At 39.8% G+C, this 17,523-nt stretch overlaps 1 protein-coding gene across 1 annotated transcript in view; it reads left to right on the top strand.

Moving 5' to 3' along the window:
• The window catches only part of XRCC5 (X-ray repair cross complementing 5), a 94,908-nt gene that overhangs the window by 66,187 nt on the left and 11,198 nt on the right, over positions 1–17,523 (top strand). Inside the window, exons 17-19 of the mRNA XM_060016146.1 lie at positions 8,461–8,570; positions 10,195–10,291; positions 12,103–12,170. Coding sequence (XP_059872129.1) covers positions 8,461–8,570; positions 10,195–10,291; positions 12,103–12,170 — 275 coding nt within the window. The remainder of the gene's footprint in view (positions 1–8,460; positions 8,571–10,194; positions 10,292–12,102; positions 12,171–17,523) is intronic.

The following is a 17,523-nucleotide window of genomic DNA, read 5'->3' as shown; positions in this document are numbered from 1 at the left end:
TTCAGCTTCTTATAGCACAGATCTGATTATGGGTCAGCCCTTCTTAGTCACTCTCTGTTTCTTTGAAATTAGTCCCCCAGCCAAGACTTTCCACAACCTTGTCCCATCCCACCATTCTAGACCCATATTTCTACAGGTTCCCTCTGTGCACCCTGTACTCAAACCAAACTGTACTCCCGCTAATACTCTTGGCTTTCCGGCTCTTCTGTATGTTTGCTCGTGATATTTCTTCCACAAAGAATGTCCATTCTTTTTTCTCACCCCCAAATTTCCTCTAAAGAGATTCTTGAGGTTTAAGAGCCAGTGTATGCTGGGTTACTAATGCCCAGTGGTAGTTTTATTGTAATATGATTCATTATCAAAGATGCTGCTGCTGGTCTGCCATCAGTGGGACAAATAAAACCTCTACTTATTTTTATGCTCTCTGAGTACTGCCGATTAGTAGTAATTTTTTTGTTTCCATCACTGTCTTTAATAATAACGATTTGAATTTTTGAATTACAGCAGAACTAATCCTCAGGTTCTCTGTATTGATTTATAAATCTTAGCCTCATCGAAGAAGAAGTAGAGAAAAATAACATCGCTGTATTTTGAGCTCTAGAATATTATACAACTTTCTTCACAAAATCAGAAAAATATTTTAAAAAAATGAAAGAAAATAAATGAGGGGTCCTTAAGGAAAGATACAATATAAACACAGTACATCATTATTTACCAGTTTTCAAGAAGATTTACTACATGGAATATGGTTTGAAAATTTCTGGTACTTGATATTTCCATTTAAGAATGAGTCAAATTCTTGAGGCATATTGTAAAACAGTGCTGGATGTTTGCATCCAGCTGCATCCCCTCCTCCATCATCCACAAAAGCACATTCAACTAGTGGCCGCCTGCTTCTCTCCTTGCTGAGGAGTCTGACTCATCGCTCACTGCATCTCTTCAGCTAATCCATGAATTTCAGTTTCATTCAATTACCAACTTCTAATTGGATATCATTGCCAGATTGGTCAGTTCCAGAGCATTTTCTCTTGGCTGCACTGTTTCTATGGCTACTTGGTTCCTTCTGCCAACTTCCTGTATTAGTTTGATGACATCCACTCAGGTCTGAAGCTAGACAGATACTATAAAATTACTACAGCACTGTTAGTACAGTATCACTACAGCACTACTGTCATCTTGCATTCTGCCTCCCTCCTACCACTCATCCAGAATGGGATCAAGTCTAGATGGTGTTCTGAATTCTGTATCACTTTAGTATTTAGTAAATTATCATATTTTAGTATGGTTCACCAAGTTTTAGAATTTGTTTTAGGACCTTAGAAAATTACAGAAAAAGAAAAAAAGAAAATCTTGGAGATGCTCTTTCTCTGCCCTCTCCACTCCCTACTCCCAACCTCAACGCACACTGCCAAGCATATAGCACGTGTACATTACATAAATGAGCCAGGGCTTCCCTGGTGGCACAGTGGTTGCGAGTCCGCCTGCCGATGCAGGGGACACGGGTTCGTGCCCCGGGCCGGGAAGATCCCACATGCCGCGGAGCGGCTGGGCCTGTGAGCCATGGCCGCTGAGCCTGTGCGTCTGGAGCAAAAAATCACTTCCTCATTTGATGAAAAGAACTTCCTTTAGTTTCTTTCTTATGTTAGCATCATGTCCCAGTTTTGCACTACTTTAAGTGCACTCCTTTCTGGAAATGGAGGAATTAGACTAAAGAGTGGATGTTCCTTGTTCTTAACTGCTATATGCCCTGTAAATATGAACTAATAACCTTCAGGTTTTATGGGACATGTTCAGTGGGTCTTTAATAGTTAAATTGAGTGTTTTTAGTAAAAAAATTAAAAGACCATAGAATGCCATGAAACCCACCCATTGGCCAGCAAACTTAAAAATTTCCAGCTGACTTGGGAACAGGTCTGGTCTTACACCCAAGTTATTTAAGATGAGAAATATTATTCATCCAGAATGAAAAAGACTTGTCATAATGTTCCCTATATAAATTCGTCTTGAAGCCAGTGGGCTGAACCAGATGCCATTATTTTAGTTTCTCATTAACTTACACTATCACCTTTTTTTCTAGAGTGAGCTAAGACCAAGAGACCTTCAAAATCTTTCTTCCTGTGGCTACACAGTAGGACTCCAAAAATAAAACGAGAGAGATATCATAGTCTGCAGGATTGGAGTCTAACAATAAAGGTTTTGCATTTACTCTGCTCCTGTGCCTGGGGTTTTAATTTAACACATCAATGAAAAGTTAGCATTTAAAAAGGGGGGAAAACACCCAGCAGGACTTACTTTTATTAGTGCAATTTGTAAGAAATTACTGCATTTAATGAGAAAGTCGTTAAGCATGGAAAAAATGGGCTGTGACTAAACTTATGGAGCTTAAACGTTGAGGTTTTAATTGAGTTTTTTAGTTATTGGTAAGAAAAATAATAATAATAATTTAAAAAACCGGGGCTATATCTGTACTGTTGAAGTGGTCAGTGCTTTATATACCTTCGTACAATTTCCTGTGCTACTGATCATGCATAATATTACTGCTGTGGTATTCTCTGTCATATCTGCTGACTTTTTCTGTTCTTAAAAGGGGGGCAAAGAATCTAGCACAACAGTTTCTAAAAAGGGGAAGGGTGGGGCAGAGGCAGGGTGCAGGACAGAGCTGTGTCTACTCCACAGTCCACCTGCTTAAAAATAAGACAACAATTGAATTTCACTTTCAGGTTCATAAAGCTTATATTTTTTCCCTAGTTCTCAGTTTCTTTTGTTGCCACCAGTGATTTATTTTCCCCTAGTAAGCAGATTTCATTAGAGAGTGTAAGACTAAAAACGGGAATAACACCAGACCAAGGAGCACAGACATTCAGGACAAATTCTTGGTATCTTAGATCCAGACTCTTTTGGAAATGGAAGCAGAAAGGGTATTTAAGAAATAAATCAGCATAAAATGTCATTTAGAGGGAAAATATTTAGGAAATCTTTTTTTTGTACTTATATTTTCAGAAGTGCATTTGCTCCTGAAAGGACATGAATACCATGGGAAGGGTTCAGTCACTTCTAGTTACTCAGGTTTATCAACATGGTCTACACAATTGTGAGAAACCTGTTGACTGTGTTTCATCATGAACCTGAAGGAAAGGGAAGTGTATGTAGCTCACCCTTCCCCTGTGTGCACCAGCTCTGCGGGGAGGACTGGGGCAGGTCCAGCCCCTGCGGGTTGCATTTTCCAGGCTCCCACAGCTGCTAGCTTCCTACTGGGTTCAGCCAGTGTGAGAGATTGGGGGGAAGTAAGGAAGGAGGGAGAAGCCAGGATATTTCTCTCTTTCCTTTACCGAGTAGGGCAGCAGCTCCAAGTCCTCCATGGTTTTGGCTCCCATAGGACAGGCCCCTGAACTTTAGTTATACCCCCTCTCATTTCTTTTCTGCTCTGTTCTGTTCTCCTCCACAGTGCCAGGGGTGCTAGGAGCTTCTTGCTGTTCCTAATCTCTGGGTTACAGCACCCATTCTCAGTTGGCTTAATAGTTCTTTATCACCCGTGTAACAGTTGCCTGCATTAAATTTCCCGGTTAAATATTCAGTGATTTCTGTTTTTCTGGTTGGACCCTGGCCAATAATACACGAAGCCTCTAACCACAATGGCCAATTTATACCCTATAGTAAAGAGACACAAAGAAGCTTCTTTGTGACAGATTTCTGTTTCTGTAACCTTTATTAAAAACACAGACTTGTTTTCTTACCAGGCAAGTGTTTCTTGTTAAGTTTTTGCTTTAAAACAGTGATTGTAATTTACATGTGGATTTAATTGGCGGCAGACTGGACTACTTGCTTAGATTTTTATTTGCTACTGATAGATGTTATTCCTTTTAATTCTCTTAAGGACTGATCTGATCATATACTTATTTGATTTAAATGCTTGATCTTTATTGTCACCTTATTTTGTTTTATAAAGATGCCATTGACTATGTAAACTGTTCGACATTTAATAATGATTTAACTGCTGACATCTGCAAAATGTGCACCTCTTCAATAAGTAAAATTCTCGTAAGGCATTGATTGAGATCATGAGAAGAATTAAACTGGGAAACATCCTGAATGATTCCTGGGCTCAGCAAAATCATTTGAGATGGTTTTCCAGTCCTTTATATATAATGTGTGACAGCTGAATGAACCCACTGCTCTTTTGGCTCTGTACGATGGAGGGAAAAAACCCACAACAAATGACTTCCTTTCACTTTGTTGGAAACATCTTTGCAGAGAACAGAGGGAGTAAGTAAATGTTAAGTCAGAGGCCAGCAAGCACATGGCCCCAGATGTTTGTGACTGCAGCAAGAAGGGAGATGACTCATTTTGTAGGACTTTGGAAGGTGTTGAATGTTTTCTCTAAAGAGATTAAACAAGGAAACACTGCCATTTTCCTCTTACATGACACTTCTGAATCTCGATAACATTTTAATATAACATTAAAGTATTATTGTGTTGACTCATTTTATGTATCGACAATCTGTACTCCTGTCAGATGCTGGCTTAATATATAATGTCCCTATTATAAACCTCAAAATCCAGAACAGAAACTTTTGAAATCCAGAATAGACATCTTGTTTTTGAAAACTTCTTGAGATAAATGACAGCCTTTGCCTGACCTGGTATCCTAAGACGGATGGCCTTTCCAATGGCCATTTTTTATTTTACCTGCTAATGAGTATTACTGAGCCTCTGACTAACTCTGAAAAGCATTTTGGTGAATTATAATTAGGGCTGTGATTTACTGAGTATGAACACTGACAGGCCATTCCTTAGCCCTATAATTGATGTAGAAGCAGAGAAAAGCACCCTGATGATCAGCGTTTCCTGTATGAGGAGCAGGGGGAAAGGGGGAGTCAAAGTAGATTATTTTTTTAGCCATTTCTGCGTTTTACTTTTATTAAAAATGGCAGGGAAATGCCACCAAAGTTTGGATGAGAGGTCCCTTATCCACGTCGCATTCTGATATTCAGTATATTAAAGCATCATCCATCACATCTGTTTACTGGTGTTAAATGATTCATTATAGTCAGTGAACCACAAAATAGTCTAGGTAGAGGGACAGAATTCAGAACTATGGACCAGACGCACAGGCCATGTAACTGAGTATTCCTAGAAGGGCAAAACCTGGTTCTGTGTATTCATTGGATTTATTAGAAGTTTGGATATGTTTATCTAGTATCTGCATTCCTGAACCTTCTGGAGGAAAGAACAGAACAGTCTAACATGTAAATAAGAAAGCTAAATCCAGATAGGCCTGCAAATACATAAAGACTTCATTCTTCCATGGAAACTGGTTATTGAGACTCCTACTTCTTTTCTTTGTATCTTTTCTTTTCCATACTGTTATTGCACATGGATTTTTGGCTTTGCACTTGCTTTATTTTAGTTTCTTTTGAATATTTTTTTCTATAAGATGGCAACTGTGTGTGTGTGTATTCCATCATATTTCAAGATAAAAATGGGTCTGGAAGCTGTGTTTTTTGCAAAGCCATTCAGCAGTCTCTAGTTGTTTCATGGGTTCCTGGGTGTAAGGACACCCTAAGTTTCAGTACTTAATCTTTTGTGCTCATTATACTCTTTCTTGCAGAATTTATATAATAATTATACATAATATTATTTATGTAATACTTTATAACACAGTAGACAATTCTCCTCTTCAAATAATTTCTTCTCTCAGTATCTGTGTTGCCTTACCCTCCTTTTTCCCGTCTCCCTGACCATTCCTTCTTGGCCTCCTTTGTCAGCTCCCTTGCCGCTGTACAACCTCTAAACGCTGCAGTTCCTAAAAGGCTTGTTCTTGAACCCTTTTTTTCCTACACTTCCTCTATCCTGCCACAGGCCCCTTGCACACATTGTTCGTCCTCCTTGGAACTCCCTTTCCTCCCACCTCCTCTCCTGTCTAATTCTTCCTCCTCCTTTTTCTTCTCTACTCCTGTCCATGGACTCCATGTGCTGGACCATGCGCTTTTCTCCAGATACACCCTGTGCTTTCCCACCTCTCTTCTTTTTTTAAAAAAATTTATTTATTTTATTTATTTATTTTTGGCTGTGTTGAGTCTTTGTTGCTGCGTGCGGGCTTTCTCTAGTTACAGTGAGCGGGGGCTACTCTTCTTTGTGGTGCGCGGGCTTCTCACTGCGGTGGCTTCTCTTATTGCGGAGCCTAAGCTCTAGGTGCACAGGCTTCAGTAGTAGTGGCTCACGGGCTCTAGAGCACAGGCTCAGAAGTTGTGGCACACAGGCTTAGTTGCTCCGTGGCACGTGGGATCTTCCCGGACCAGGGCTCGAACCCATGTCCCCTGCATAGGCAGGCGGATTCTCAACCACTGTGCCACCAGGGAAGCCCCACCTCTCTTCTTTATACTTTTTGCTCACTCTGTTTTTTGCTGTCTGATAGCCAAATTCTGTTTTTCATTGCCCAGCAAAAATGCCATGTTAATTCATGAAGCTTTCTTTTAATCACCAAAGATTTTTTAAAATTCAGAATAGTTGATATATTTCCGTACCACTCACAGCCCTGTTCACATTTACCTCCTGTTACTATTTTTTGTGTATATGTATTATATCCTCTGTTAGACTGTAAACTTCCCAAGGGTAAGGATCTTATCTTCAACTTAATTGTATCTCCTATAGAATGTAGCATAGCATTTTATATGTAGCAGTTACACAGTAAATATGTACTAGGCTAAATTAAAATAATCACTAAATCAAGCAAAGAGAAATATTTACATTATAGCTTGCTGAGACTCCTTATTCACATTTCAGAAGAAATGAGAAACTTGGCATCTCCGGGATTACTGCCCTTGGCCTGTAAAGGCTCTTATTTGTGCACAGATATGAAACGCTCAGTGAACTTCACATCAGACTGTCTGAGAAAGCAGCCTGCTTGAGTGGTATAGGAAATATCAAACATTTCTGTTACTTCGCCTTTCCAGGCTAAAAAAGGGAGATAGCTTCTATTGCTTTGAGTTTCTTGTTGATGGTTTTCTGCTCTGCTTACTAATTAGGGCTATTTACCTTGTTTAAAAAGACCCATCCAAACATTCCTTCTCTCCTTTGAATTGTAGTTGGATATTAATTCACTGCTGCCGGATACATTGGTAAAGATTCCTAAAATTGCAGGGAAGTGTTTCTTTAATCCCTCGAGTTGGTTAAGTACTTTATTGTAATAGAGATCATAATCTCCTAGTTGGTAGAAAAGATGAAATGGTTACTGGGGCTGTTTTCTCTTGCTGCAAAATTATTATATTAGGAAATACCTTGTCCAGCTTTTTAATCCTTTTCACATGCTGCAGGCACCGCATTTCAGCTCTTTCATAAGGCATTGAGCAATGCTCAGGTCACTGCGATTCAGTTAGTGGCCTTGAGCCTTTATAGGCAAGCCTTGAAAGTAGTTTTTTTAGTACTGCACGCACACACATTCGTAACTATGAGAATGCTTGGATGAGGCCACGACGATGGCAGACCTGCAGTCTTACAATATCTTGACCATTCAGCACAAACTGCTGAACAGCCAGCTAGCAAGCAGTTTCAGGGGACAAGTGAGAGTGAGCCTTTAGGCCATGACTGTGCACATCTCCTTGGTTTGTTCCTCCACACCGATCGTAAGTGTCTATTGTGATCTGCTCAGCAACTTAAGTTCCCTGATGACTTCATGCTTTTATTTTCCTCTGCTTTTTTTTTATGAAGAATGTTTATTTTTTTGTTTATGAGGTAGTCTCAAGTTGCAAACCACCTTGGAAACTATAACATTATTAATGCATTTCCTCTTCCTATAGCATTTATGATGTTGCTTGCTGACCATTATTGTTAAGTATTCATGGCTCTGTAGAGTGCTGAGTAACTTAGAGACTATTCAGATTCAGCTAAGGGCAGAAGATATGTAGCAATGATTTTCCATTCTAAAAGGACTTTATGAAATTAAGATGAGAGCTGGTCCTTTCTAATTTGACCTGTGATTAGAAGAAGATGGAGTGTCCCTGGCTCATTATTTTTCATTGTGCGACACTGTTTGACATTTATCTTGAGTGGAATTAGGGGAGGGAATAGAAGATCTGTTTTCTATGACTGTATCAGGAAAGGCAGTTGTGAAATATCCAAATGACCCCTGAATTGTGGGGGGAAATAAAAAGCAGCAACAGCTTAGTGTTTGAAATGCCAAAAGGAACATTTAGCTATAATTCTAAGCATTTTAGAAATTTTATTTCTTGTCAAATGTCAATAAGTATTATGCAGACTTTCTAAATGTAGACTTTTGAAGTCAGTGTTTTGCATCTCATCTTTCCTTCCCATCCACCCCCTTACAAGAAAAATAGCTTTTGTGCATATGGACCGCGAGGCTTTTGATCCATAACACATACTTACAAGCACACAAGAGCGTACATTCTCTCTAACAAGCATCACTCAAATCAAGGAAAATAAATTTGTTGTCTTATGTTCTAGCAAGTCACCAGTTAATAAATCACATTGAGCAGTTTTTGGATACTAACGAAACACTGTATTTTATGAAGAGCATGGACTGTATCAGAGTCTTCCGGGAAGAAGCCATTCAGGTAATGCTATCCTGTGTCCTCTTCCTAACCAGTTGGTCACCACCAGAGGGGGGAGACATATAGCACCCCACAAATAAGCCTGGGCTTTGGAAATACTCATCCTTACTGTGAAGAGCAGCGTATGCCAAGGAAGTAGAAATGACTAACTCATTTTGCTATTGGTGTAATTTCTGAGGAGGAATAAAGACGTGTGGGTGAGTGGGATCTTTTATCCCTGGGAGTTAGCTTTTTATTACACTCTGTAGCCCTGGCTTTATGATTTCTATTTAGGGAGCCAATGAAATTTCTATTGTATTGTATTATATTTGGCTAACTATTTTAGGGAAATGGATGGAAAAAATATAGTTGTGTAATTATTGAGAAGGATTTGATGAAGACAGAAGTAGGGATCTGAATGCCAGGAAAAAAAGAACACAAAATGAATAACTCAGCACTCCTGTCCCACCTTTTGTGGGGTTTTCTGTTTGTTTTAGTAGGAATATTAGAAAACGCATCTAAAAATCTTCCAAATTATTTCTAGGCTTTTATACATGAACTCTAGATGAGAGTAAGTTTAAATTAGAAAGTATATTTTTAAAGTAGGCACGGTTGTAGTGTACATTAGTTTGTATGTGGGTGCTTATTACATATTTGCTGAGTAAATGAACAAATTACTTCTTGAATTGTTTAGGTAGTTACAAAGAATGATAAGAAAATGAGAAAATTGTTCAAATTAAAATGGGATAAAAGATTCAGTAGTAGATAATCCAAATTCCCTACAGATAAAAAAACAAAATTTTGGCAGAGTAGAGTTAGTATAAGACTAAGGATGACTCAGTCAGGTGGAGAAAGATTTGCTTAGATGAAAAGGTAGTGAAAATGGTTTTTTAGCACCTCTACCCCATGCCCCCTCCCCCCAAGGCTGGATGGAGTGTCTGATAACGCTTCTGTGCGCTGTTGCCACCACATGTCCTTTAGAGTACCAGGTCATTGGATTCCAAAAAAAGGGAGAGAGAGAAGGAGATGGAGGAGGATCCAGAGAGACTTTAGAGACATATCAGTCCATCTTAATGACCTTTTTAAACTAAAAATGTAAAAAGAAAGTAAGTTGGGAAAATGTGACTGGTTATTTGCTCCTGTTATTAATTTTTTGTGAATATTTTAATAAGTCTCTATATTTTAGATATTGCATACTGAAATATTTATAGATGAGCTAATGTGATTGAAATTTGCTTCAAAACAATCCAAGGGTTGTGGGAGAAGTTGAGGGTTATCGATGAAACAAGATTGGCCGACTTAACAGTTATGGAAGCTGGGTGATGGGTGCACAAGCATCCCACTAAATTACTCTGTCTTTGTTTGACTCTGTCTATATTAAAACTTAAAAAACAAAGTACCAGGCCACCAAAAAAACTGTGTGGCTATGGAAATTTCTGCACCTTCAACAGATGGAAAGATTTCTGGCTCCCAGCAAATGAAGGTGAAATTTGAAATGCCAGTTTCCCATTTACCAAAGAAGAACATTTTATATATTTTTAATAAATATCGTGGATTCTTGTATATGTGCTGCTTTGGTCTGGGGATGAAATACGTTTCTGTATGAGCTCTGACCTGCCACCTCCTCTACCTCCACATGCTACCACAGTTTTCAGAAGAGCAGCACTTTAACAGTTTCCTGAAAGCCCTTCGAGAGAAAGTGGAAGTTAAACAATTAAATCATTTCTGGGAGATTGTCATCCAGGGTAAGGTGTCATTTATCTTTTTATCCAAATATTTATGCTATTTTTTTCTAAGTATAAATTCTAAATATAAATTATATTGTGTGATGTGTTATATGAGGACCCGATAACTTTCCATGTGGATTTGGGAAACGCTCAGGATTCAGTGAACTAAAAATTTTGCTTAATCATAAGTACAAAGTGATAAATAATAAGTAAACATATAAGTCCCATCTTAAACTCGTTATGCAGCGTGACCCTTTCAGAGATTACGCCTTTCTGTTTGATGAGTAAAGAAGCTGTGCAGGCAGACATTGTTCCCTTTCTGCAATTCTTAGACCTGTCAGTCCTGCTGGATCCACAGCACTTTCACTGACCTCCCCCACGTTTTCCCCTCCTCCACCTTTCATTGCCGTGTTCTTTGGCTTTCCATATCAGCTGACCAGCATCTTCATGCACCAAAGCCATTCAGTTCCTCACTTAAGTGACCAATGCAAATTAATCGTAGAAAGAGGGCAAATCTTTCAATTTTAGGCATGATGTTTGATTTCCGTCATGTCCTTTGCCCATTTTCTTTAACCTGACTTGATTTTCTTTCAGAACGCAAATATAAGAGGTTACCTATTAAAAGTACATATTATGAAAACAATGATATTGCAAAGTATGAAACTTTGTACTTGAAGTAGAGCCCCCCAAATTAGTTTCAACCTGTCTTTCTATGCAAATTCTGTATAAAAGGAGTTGCATTCCTATCTATCCAGCTTCTAACAGGCAGCTTTTCATCACTCAGGCAAGCATTTCTCTGACAGTTAATTTTTCAGCCCTTTAACTTCTACACTCGGGAGCAAAAGCTATTAGAATAGGTGGTGAGTGGGGCTTATTCAAATCTCTTTTGTGTCCCTGCTGCCGACCCAATAGATGAAAGAGATTGGTTTTGGTATTTATTGAATGCCTCTAGCATATTGCTTGCTGAAAAGAAACTTGTAGGACACACACAAGACACATATTTTCTAAGAGCCTATAACCTATTGAGAGAATACACATGACCTGTGCCATTTCTAGGTGCAAATGGATGTTAAATGCATGTGCTTTTCTGAAAGCGTTTCATGCATCAGCCATTTGAGGCAGAAGAAAATCTTAGGAAAAAGAGAAAACTAAAGGGTAAATTTTCTATCCTTGATTTGCTCTCACTGAGCTAAACTCGATGTACTGTGCTAAATGATAGACAAGGCCATTCATTGTAAGAGCATGTTTCCTCCTGACCTTAGCTCTCCTGCCATTCCGTCAATAGCCAGTAACACTACTAGAAGTCAAAATGTCTGCACATTCCCATACCTCATGGGTTGGGACCAAAGTATAGTCATTCAGTTTTCCCTTATTTACTGAGCTCCTGCTATGTACTACATTGAGGGGAATATAAAGATGAATAAAGCATAGTCCCTGCCCTAGAGAAAAGTATAATCTGTTAGGAGGGCTAAAATATGTACGAATAGTTATACAGGATACGACGTGATGAGAGCCATTTCAAAGGGATAAACAAACTGATCTGAGAGTTCTAAAGGGGAGAGCTAATCAAGAAAGACTGCACACAGCTGGTAGCATTTGCGATGTGCCCTTCATTTTAATAAGCAAAAATGGGAGAAAGGGTAATGGAAGATGGGAGGAGCAATGTGAGTTGAGTGCCTTTAATAAAGTTTTATATTTCTTATAGAGAAGAGCACCTTTATAGTTCTAAAAATCTCCAGTGCAAAGATGGGAGGAGGTGCGGTGGAAAGGAAGGTGGGATTGGGATTGATTCTTTGTACTTGAATTTTACTCTGTGAATTACTTTCTAGATGGAATTACTCTGATCACCAAAGATGAAGCCTCTGGAAGCTCTGTTACTGCTGAGGAAGCCAAAAAGGTATTGAGGGGTAGCTCCCTGTCTTTAGATGAATTATTGCAGTGGATATTATTTTCTTGATGCCCATTCTTTCTTTTTTGTTTTTTAAATTTCATTCATTCATTAATTCATTCATTCATTTATGGCTGCGTTGGGTCTTCATTGCTGCGTGCAGGCTTTCTCTAGTTGCAGCGAGCAGGGGCTACTCTTCGTTGCAGAGCACGGGCTCCAGGTGTGTGGGCTTCAGTAGTTGTGGCTCACGGGCTCTAGAGTGCAGGCTCAGTAGTTGTGGCACACGGGCTTAGTTGCTCCACAGCATTAGGATCTTCCCGGACCAGGGCTCAAACCCGTGTCCCCTGCATTGGTAGGCAGATTCTTAACCACTGCGCCACCAGGGAAGCCCCGATGCCCATTCTTTCTTGAAGAAGTAAAATTCTAAGGGTAACTAGATTAGTGTTTCTAGAACTCAGTGCCTCTAGAGTTCCTGGTCCATAGTATAAACCACGCTTAGCGTAGACCCTGGTTAAGGCTAGGAAACCTATCCAGCCCAGTGATTCCCACCCAGGCCACCTGTTAGTCACCTGGGGAGCTATTTTAAAAGAAAAATTACTGATGACAGGTGCCTCTCTCTCTCCCCTGAGGTTCTGTTGGTCTGAGATGTGTTTTGGGCATGATTTTGAGTTTTTAAAGCCCCTCAGATGATTGTGATGTGCAACAAGGTAGAACAATAGTGGTATTCTAACATAAGGCATATCTAGGTCTTTACAGTAGAGCACCCCATGTATGCGGGCCCCATGATCTTCATATTGACACAAATGGTCAATATGCTTGGTGTCTTCCTGCTTGATGTATGAGCATTGAATCTGATTTCAGTTATGAGTCAAAAACATAGCTATTTAGCTCAGTAGTCTTTCATTATACCTCAGATTTGGGGTGAAAATTTAATGAAATTAAATTGAGTAGCTCAAAAGTATATGGTTTGTAACATTCAGTGTCACTTATAGTCACTGGTTGACCCAGCCCTGCTAGTACCACACCTGGCATCTGTCAGTTATGTGCTAAGCCTGTGCTGTTTGCTAGGCACTGTGCTCGATGATAAGACAGCACTCCGCCCTCTAGAAACTCAAACAGCTGGTTATAAGGTAGTAGAAGGAAAAACTGGAGACTCAAAAATTAACTGCCAAGCTAAGGGAGAGCTTGGTCTGGGACTGGTGGACAGTAATCTAAGGAAATGGCAGAAACAAGGCTGGAGATGTTCATCTATGGCCAAATTCAGGCCAAATTTTAAATACCTTGAATTTTCAGCTCGATAAATGCACTTGGAAAAAACCATAATATTGTTTGGCAAAGGAGTTAGAGTATACAAGAATTTTTATTAAGCACTTTGCCTGGCAAAAGCATTTTGTTAAAGAACAGATATGGCCCCTGCTTTCAGGAAGTAAGATCCCAGAATTTAAAAAGCATACTCCATGTTGTCTCCTTAGATAAGCTGCCCACGGCCCTGGATCCTGGGATAGAAAGAGCCTGGGCGAACAGAGGCCAAGCCCTCTGCACTGTTAACCACAGTCCCCACGAGAGTTAACGTCCAGTGAGGCATACATAGTAGATGAATATTTATGAAGTACGATTACGCAGAGGCCTTTTTTGCTTAATTTTAAACTTCATAGTAAGCATCAGTTAATGAAGGTTTCCAGATACTTGAGGTGCTTAAGTAGCAGCAGCCATTTTCAGAGAAAGTATGTGAAGAATTCTGCCTCCTCGCCACGACCAGGTTGGGATTAGAAGGCCACGTGGACTGCTATATAAGAGTAGAAAACATCACTCGTCTTGTTAAATGTCTTTTGGCGAGATGGGCTGATGTTAGGGCCTAGTTAAAGTGAAGCTATCCATCCTCATGCTTCAAAGGGAAATAATTGAATTTTTTTTTTTTTTTTTTTTTTGCGGTACGCGGGCCTCTTACTGTTGTGGCCTCTCCTGTTGTGGAGCACAGGCTCTGGACGCGCAGGCTTAGCGGCCATGGCTCACGGGCCCAGCCGCTCTGCAGCATGTGGGATCTTCCCGGACCGGGGCACGAACCCGTGTCCCCTGCATTGGCAGGCGGACCCTCAGCCACTGCGCCACCAGGGAAGCCCCAATAATTGAATTTTTAAACCAGGATTAAAAAAAAAAAAAATACTCCAAGGTGCTGATTATTGTCTCAGAAGGGGTTCAGTGGTGTCTGTACCCCCTTCTGCCGCAGTCAGGACTGAGTGCCTTGGGCTTCAGAGTGCCACTTAAGTGGTTCTATTTCTGTTTGTTATTTTATACAATGGCATGATAATCTTTCCCCCTTGAACTAGGATGCATCATTCAGGACTCTCCAGAGAGACAGACCAATAGAATGCGTGTGTGTCTGGTGTCTGTGTGTGTGTATGTATGGGGGTGGTGGGGACTGATTTATTTTAAGGAATTGGCTCACACAGTTGTTGGGGCTGGCAAATTTGAAATTTGTAGAGCAGGCCAGCAAGTTGGAAATTCAGGCAGGATTTCTCTATTACAGTCCAGAGACAGAATTCCTTCAACTGATTGGATGAGGCCTACCAACATTACCAAGGGTAACCTTCTTTACTTAAAGTCAGCTGATTGTAAATTTTAGTCGCATTTACAAAATACCTTTACAGAAACCTCTAGACTAGTGTTTGACACAGCAGCTGGTCACCATAGTGTAGCCAAGTTGACACATAAAATCACATAGGGTGAAAGCTCATCAATCAGTTTTTGCTAAACAGGTAAAATAAGTCAAGGCAAATAATTCTAGTCATTGCATTAAAAAAAACCCCTATCATCCAGGTGAGAATTGAGTACACATTACAGTTTGGGGAGGAAGAGGAAAGCACTGACCTAAAAAAGGTAGTCTTTCCTCCCAGCAGTACCTCTTAACCAAAGGTGTCACAGCTAAGTGACTCCAGAAAATCAGAAAAGAAAGAAATCTAGGAAGGGATAGTGTGCTGCTTGCAAGTGTCTGGGGCTTAGTCTTTGTTGCAAATGCAGTATCATCTTTGGAATTTAAGGGCACAGAGCCTAACCATCAGGAATTGTAATGTCTGGTAATGAAGCTGCAGAGAGGAGTTTCAGTTAAGACTAGATATGGGCTGGTGTCCTTACATGATTCTAGTATCAACAGAACTGATTTCAGTTGGTTGCGGTTTAAGACAACTCTGAAAACATCACCATGTTTGAATAGGAAGAAAACATGGTAAACAGCAGAGTGGAGCCCATTGTTGTGATTCACGCTCAGCGCACACTCTGTCCTGTCTGACTTGCAGTTATGCTTTTGTGTCTGCTTCAGTATCACATGAACCCTTCATTTTTTTTTCAGAATGAAAACTTAATCCTTTATATTAAAAATATTTTTAAATGGCCCCTGTTGATTTTTGGAGAGAAATGTGGAAGGAAAAGTGTACATACAGATGATAATGGGGAGAATTAGTGAGATTCTGGCTCAAGGAAGTTGATTCCTTGTGGTTTTAATAGGGGAGACATGCTTCAGCTTTTTCTCCTGGGTAAGTTATGGAAGTGTAATCACTTCTGGCCATACACTAAAATATTCATTTACATTTTCTTCAGAGCAAGTGTTTTTATTTATTTATTTAAATTTATTTATTTATTTTTTGTTTTTTTGGCTGCGTTGGGTCTTCGTTGCCGCACACGGGCTTTCTCTAGTTGCGGCAAGTGGGGGCTACTCTTCATTGCGGTACGTGGGCTTCTTACTGCAGTGGCTTCTCTTGTTGCAGAGCACAGGCTCTAGGTGCGTGGGCTTCAGTAGTTGTGGCACGCGGGCTTAGTAGTTGTGGCTCACGGGCTCTAGAGCGCAGGCTCAGTAGTTGTGGCACGGGGGCTTAGTTGCCCCACAGCATGTGGGATCTTCCCGGACCAGGGCTCGAATCCGTGCCCCCTGCATTGGCAGGCGAATTCTTAACCACTGCGCCACCAGGGAAGTCCCAAAGCAAGTGTTAAGTTTGGCCACTTACCAAATAATCACTTAAGGAAACTTGGCTATAATCAGAGATTGGAGAACAGTCCTCATAGTCCATTAAAATTCTTTCAAGATATTTACCATAAGTTATTTAAAGTTAGCAACTGTCACATTATTGCTATTAAATGTTGATGATTTGAAAGGAAATAATTATTCAGGATGTCCATTTTAAATGAAAGTTAAATCATAACTTTACACTTGTACGTCTTAAGGAGAGCTGTTTCCCTCCAGTGTATTCTAGAAATATGTGGATTTTATGATTCTTTGAGAAATATAGGTACATCAGCCTTGCTGCAGAAATAGAAAGTTCTTTCATGACATAAGCGTAGACAGTCACTTTTCTTTTCAATAACTGATACCTCTATTTCATTTCAAAGCCTAGACATAAATATTACCCCTCTTTTTCATTCATGTTTATTGTCATTATAACCTGTGAATTCTTTCATTTAACTTTTCTGTTTCTAGTTTTTATTGTTAGACATGCCATTAATGTTTGATGTTTGATAAGGTCTTTTATATTTTTTCCTCCAGCTTTATTTTATTTATTTATATTTAGTGAGTTCACATTGGTTTATAGTGTTATGTACATTTCTGTGGACAACATTATATTTTGACTTCTGTATACACTACAGCATGCTCACCACCAAAAGTTTAGTGTCCATTCATCCCCATACAGTTGACCCCCTCTACCCATTTCGCCCTCCCCTCATGCCTTCCCTTTTGGTAACCACCACTCTGTTCTCTGTATCTGTGTGTTTGTTTTTGTTTAGTTTGGTTTGTTCTTTTGTTTTGTTTTGGTTTTTTATTCCACATATGAGTGAAATCATATACTATTTGTCTTTCTCTATCTGACTTATTTCTCTTAGCATAATACTCTCAAGGTCCATCATTCAAAAAGATATATACGCTTCTTTGTTCACCGCAGCATTATTTACAATAACCAAGATATGGAAAAAACCTAAGTGCCCATTGTTGATGAATGGATAAAGATGTGGTATACATGTACAGTGGAAGACTCCTTAGCCGTAAAAAGATGGAAATCCTGCCATTTGCGATAACATGGGTGGGCCTTCGTAGCGCCTGTGCACCCTTCTTCCGTCAGCTCATTTCACAGGGTGTGGCTCTGTGGTGGGTAGGAGGTGTGCCTGTTTATCCTGGCACATTCCAGGAGCATCTGGGAACCACAGTCAGTGAGAGACCTGGACTTGTGAAAGGTCGAGATAAGCTGATTCTTCATTTGAAGTTTATCTTCTTTATTTAAAAAAATGTTTCTTTTAAGTTTTTCCTACTAACCTGTGTTAGGGATAGAACAGTGGTTCTCAGCCAAGGGTGATTTTGTTCCCCAGGAGACATTGCCAT

The sequence above is a fragment of the Delphinus delphis genome, chromosome 7, assembly GCF_949987515.2.
Source record: "Delphinus delphis chromosome 7, mDelDel1.2, whole genome shotgun sequence".
NCBI lineage: Eukaryota > Metazoa > Chordata > Mammalia > Artiodactyla > Delphinidae > Delphinus > Delphinus delphis.
Note: the sequence above shows the minus strand (reverse complement) of the source record. Positions and strands in the feature narration are given on the sequence as shown.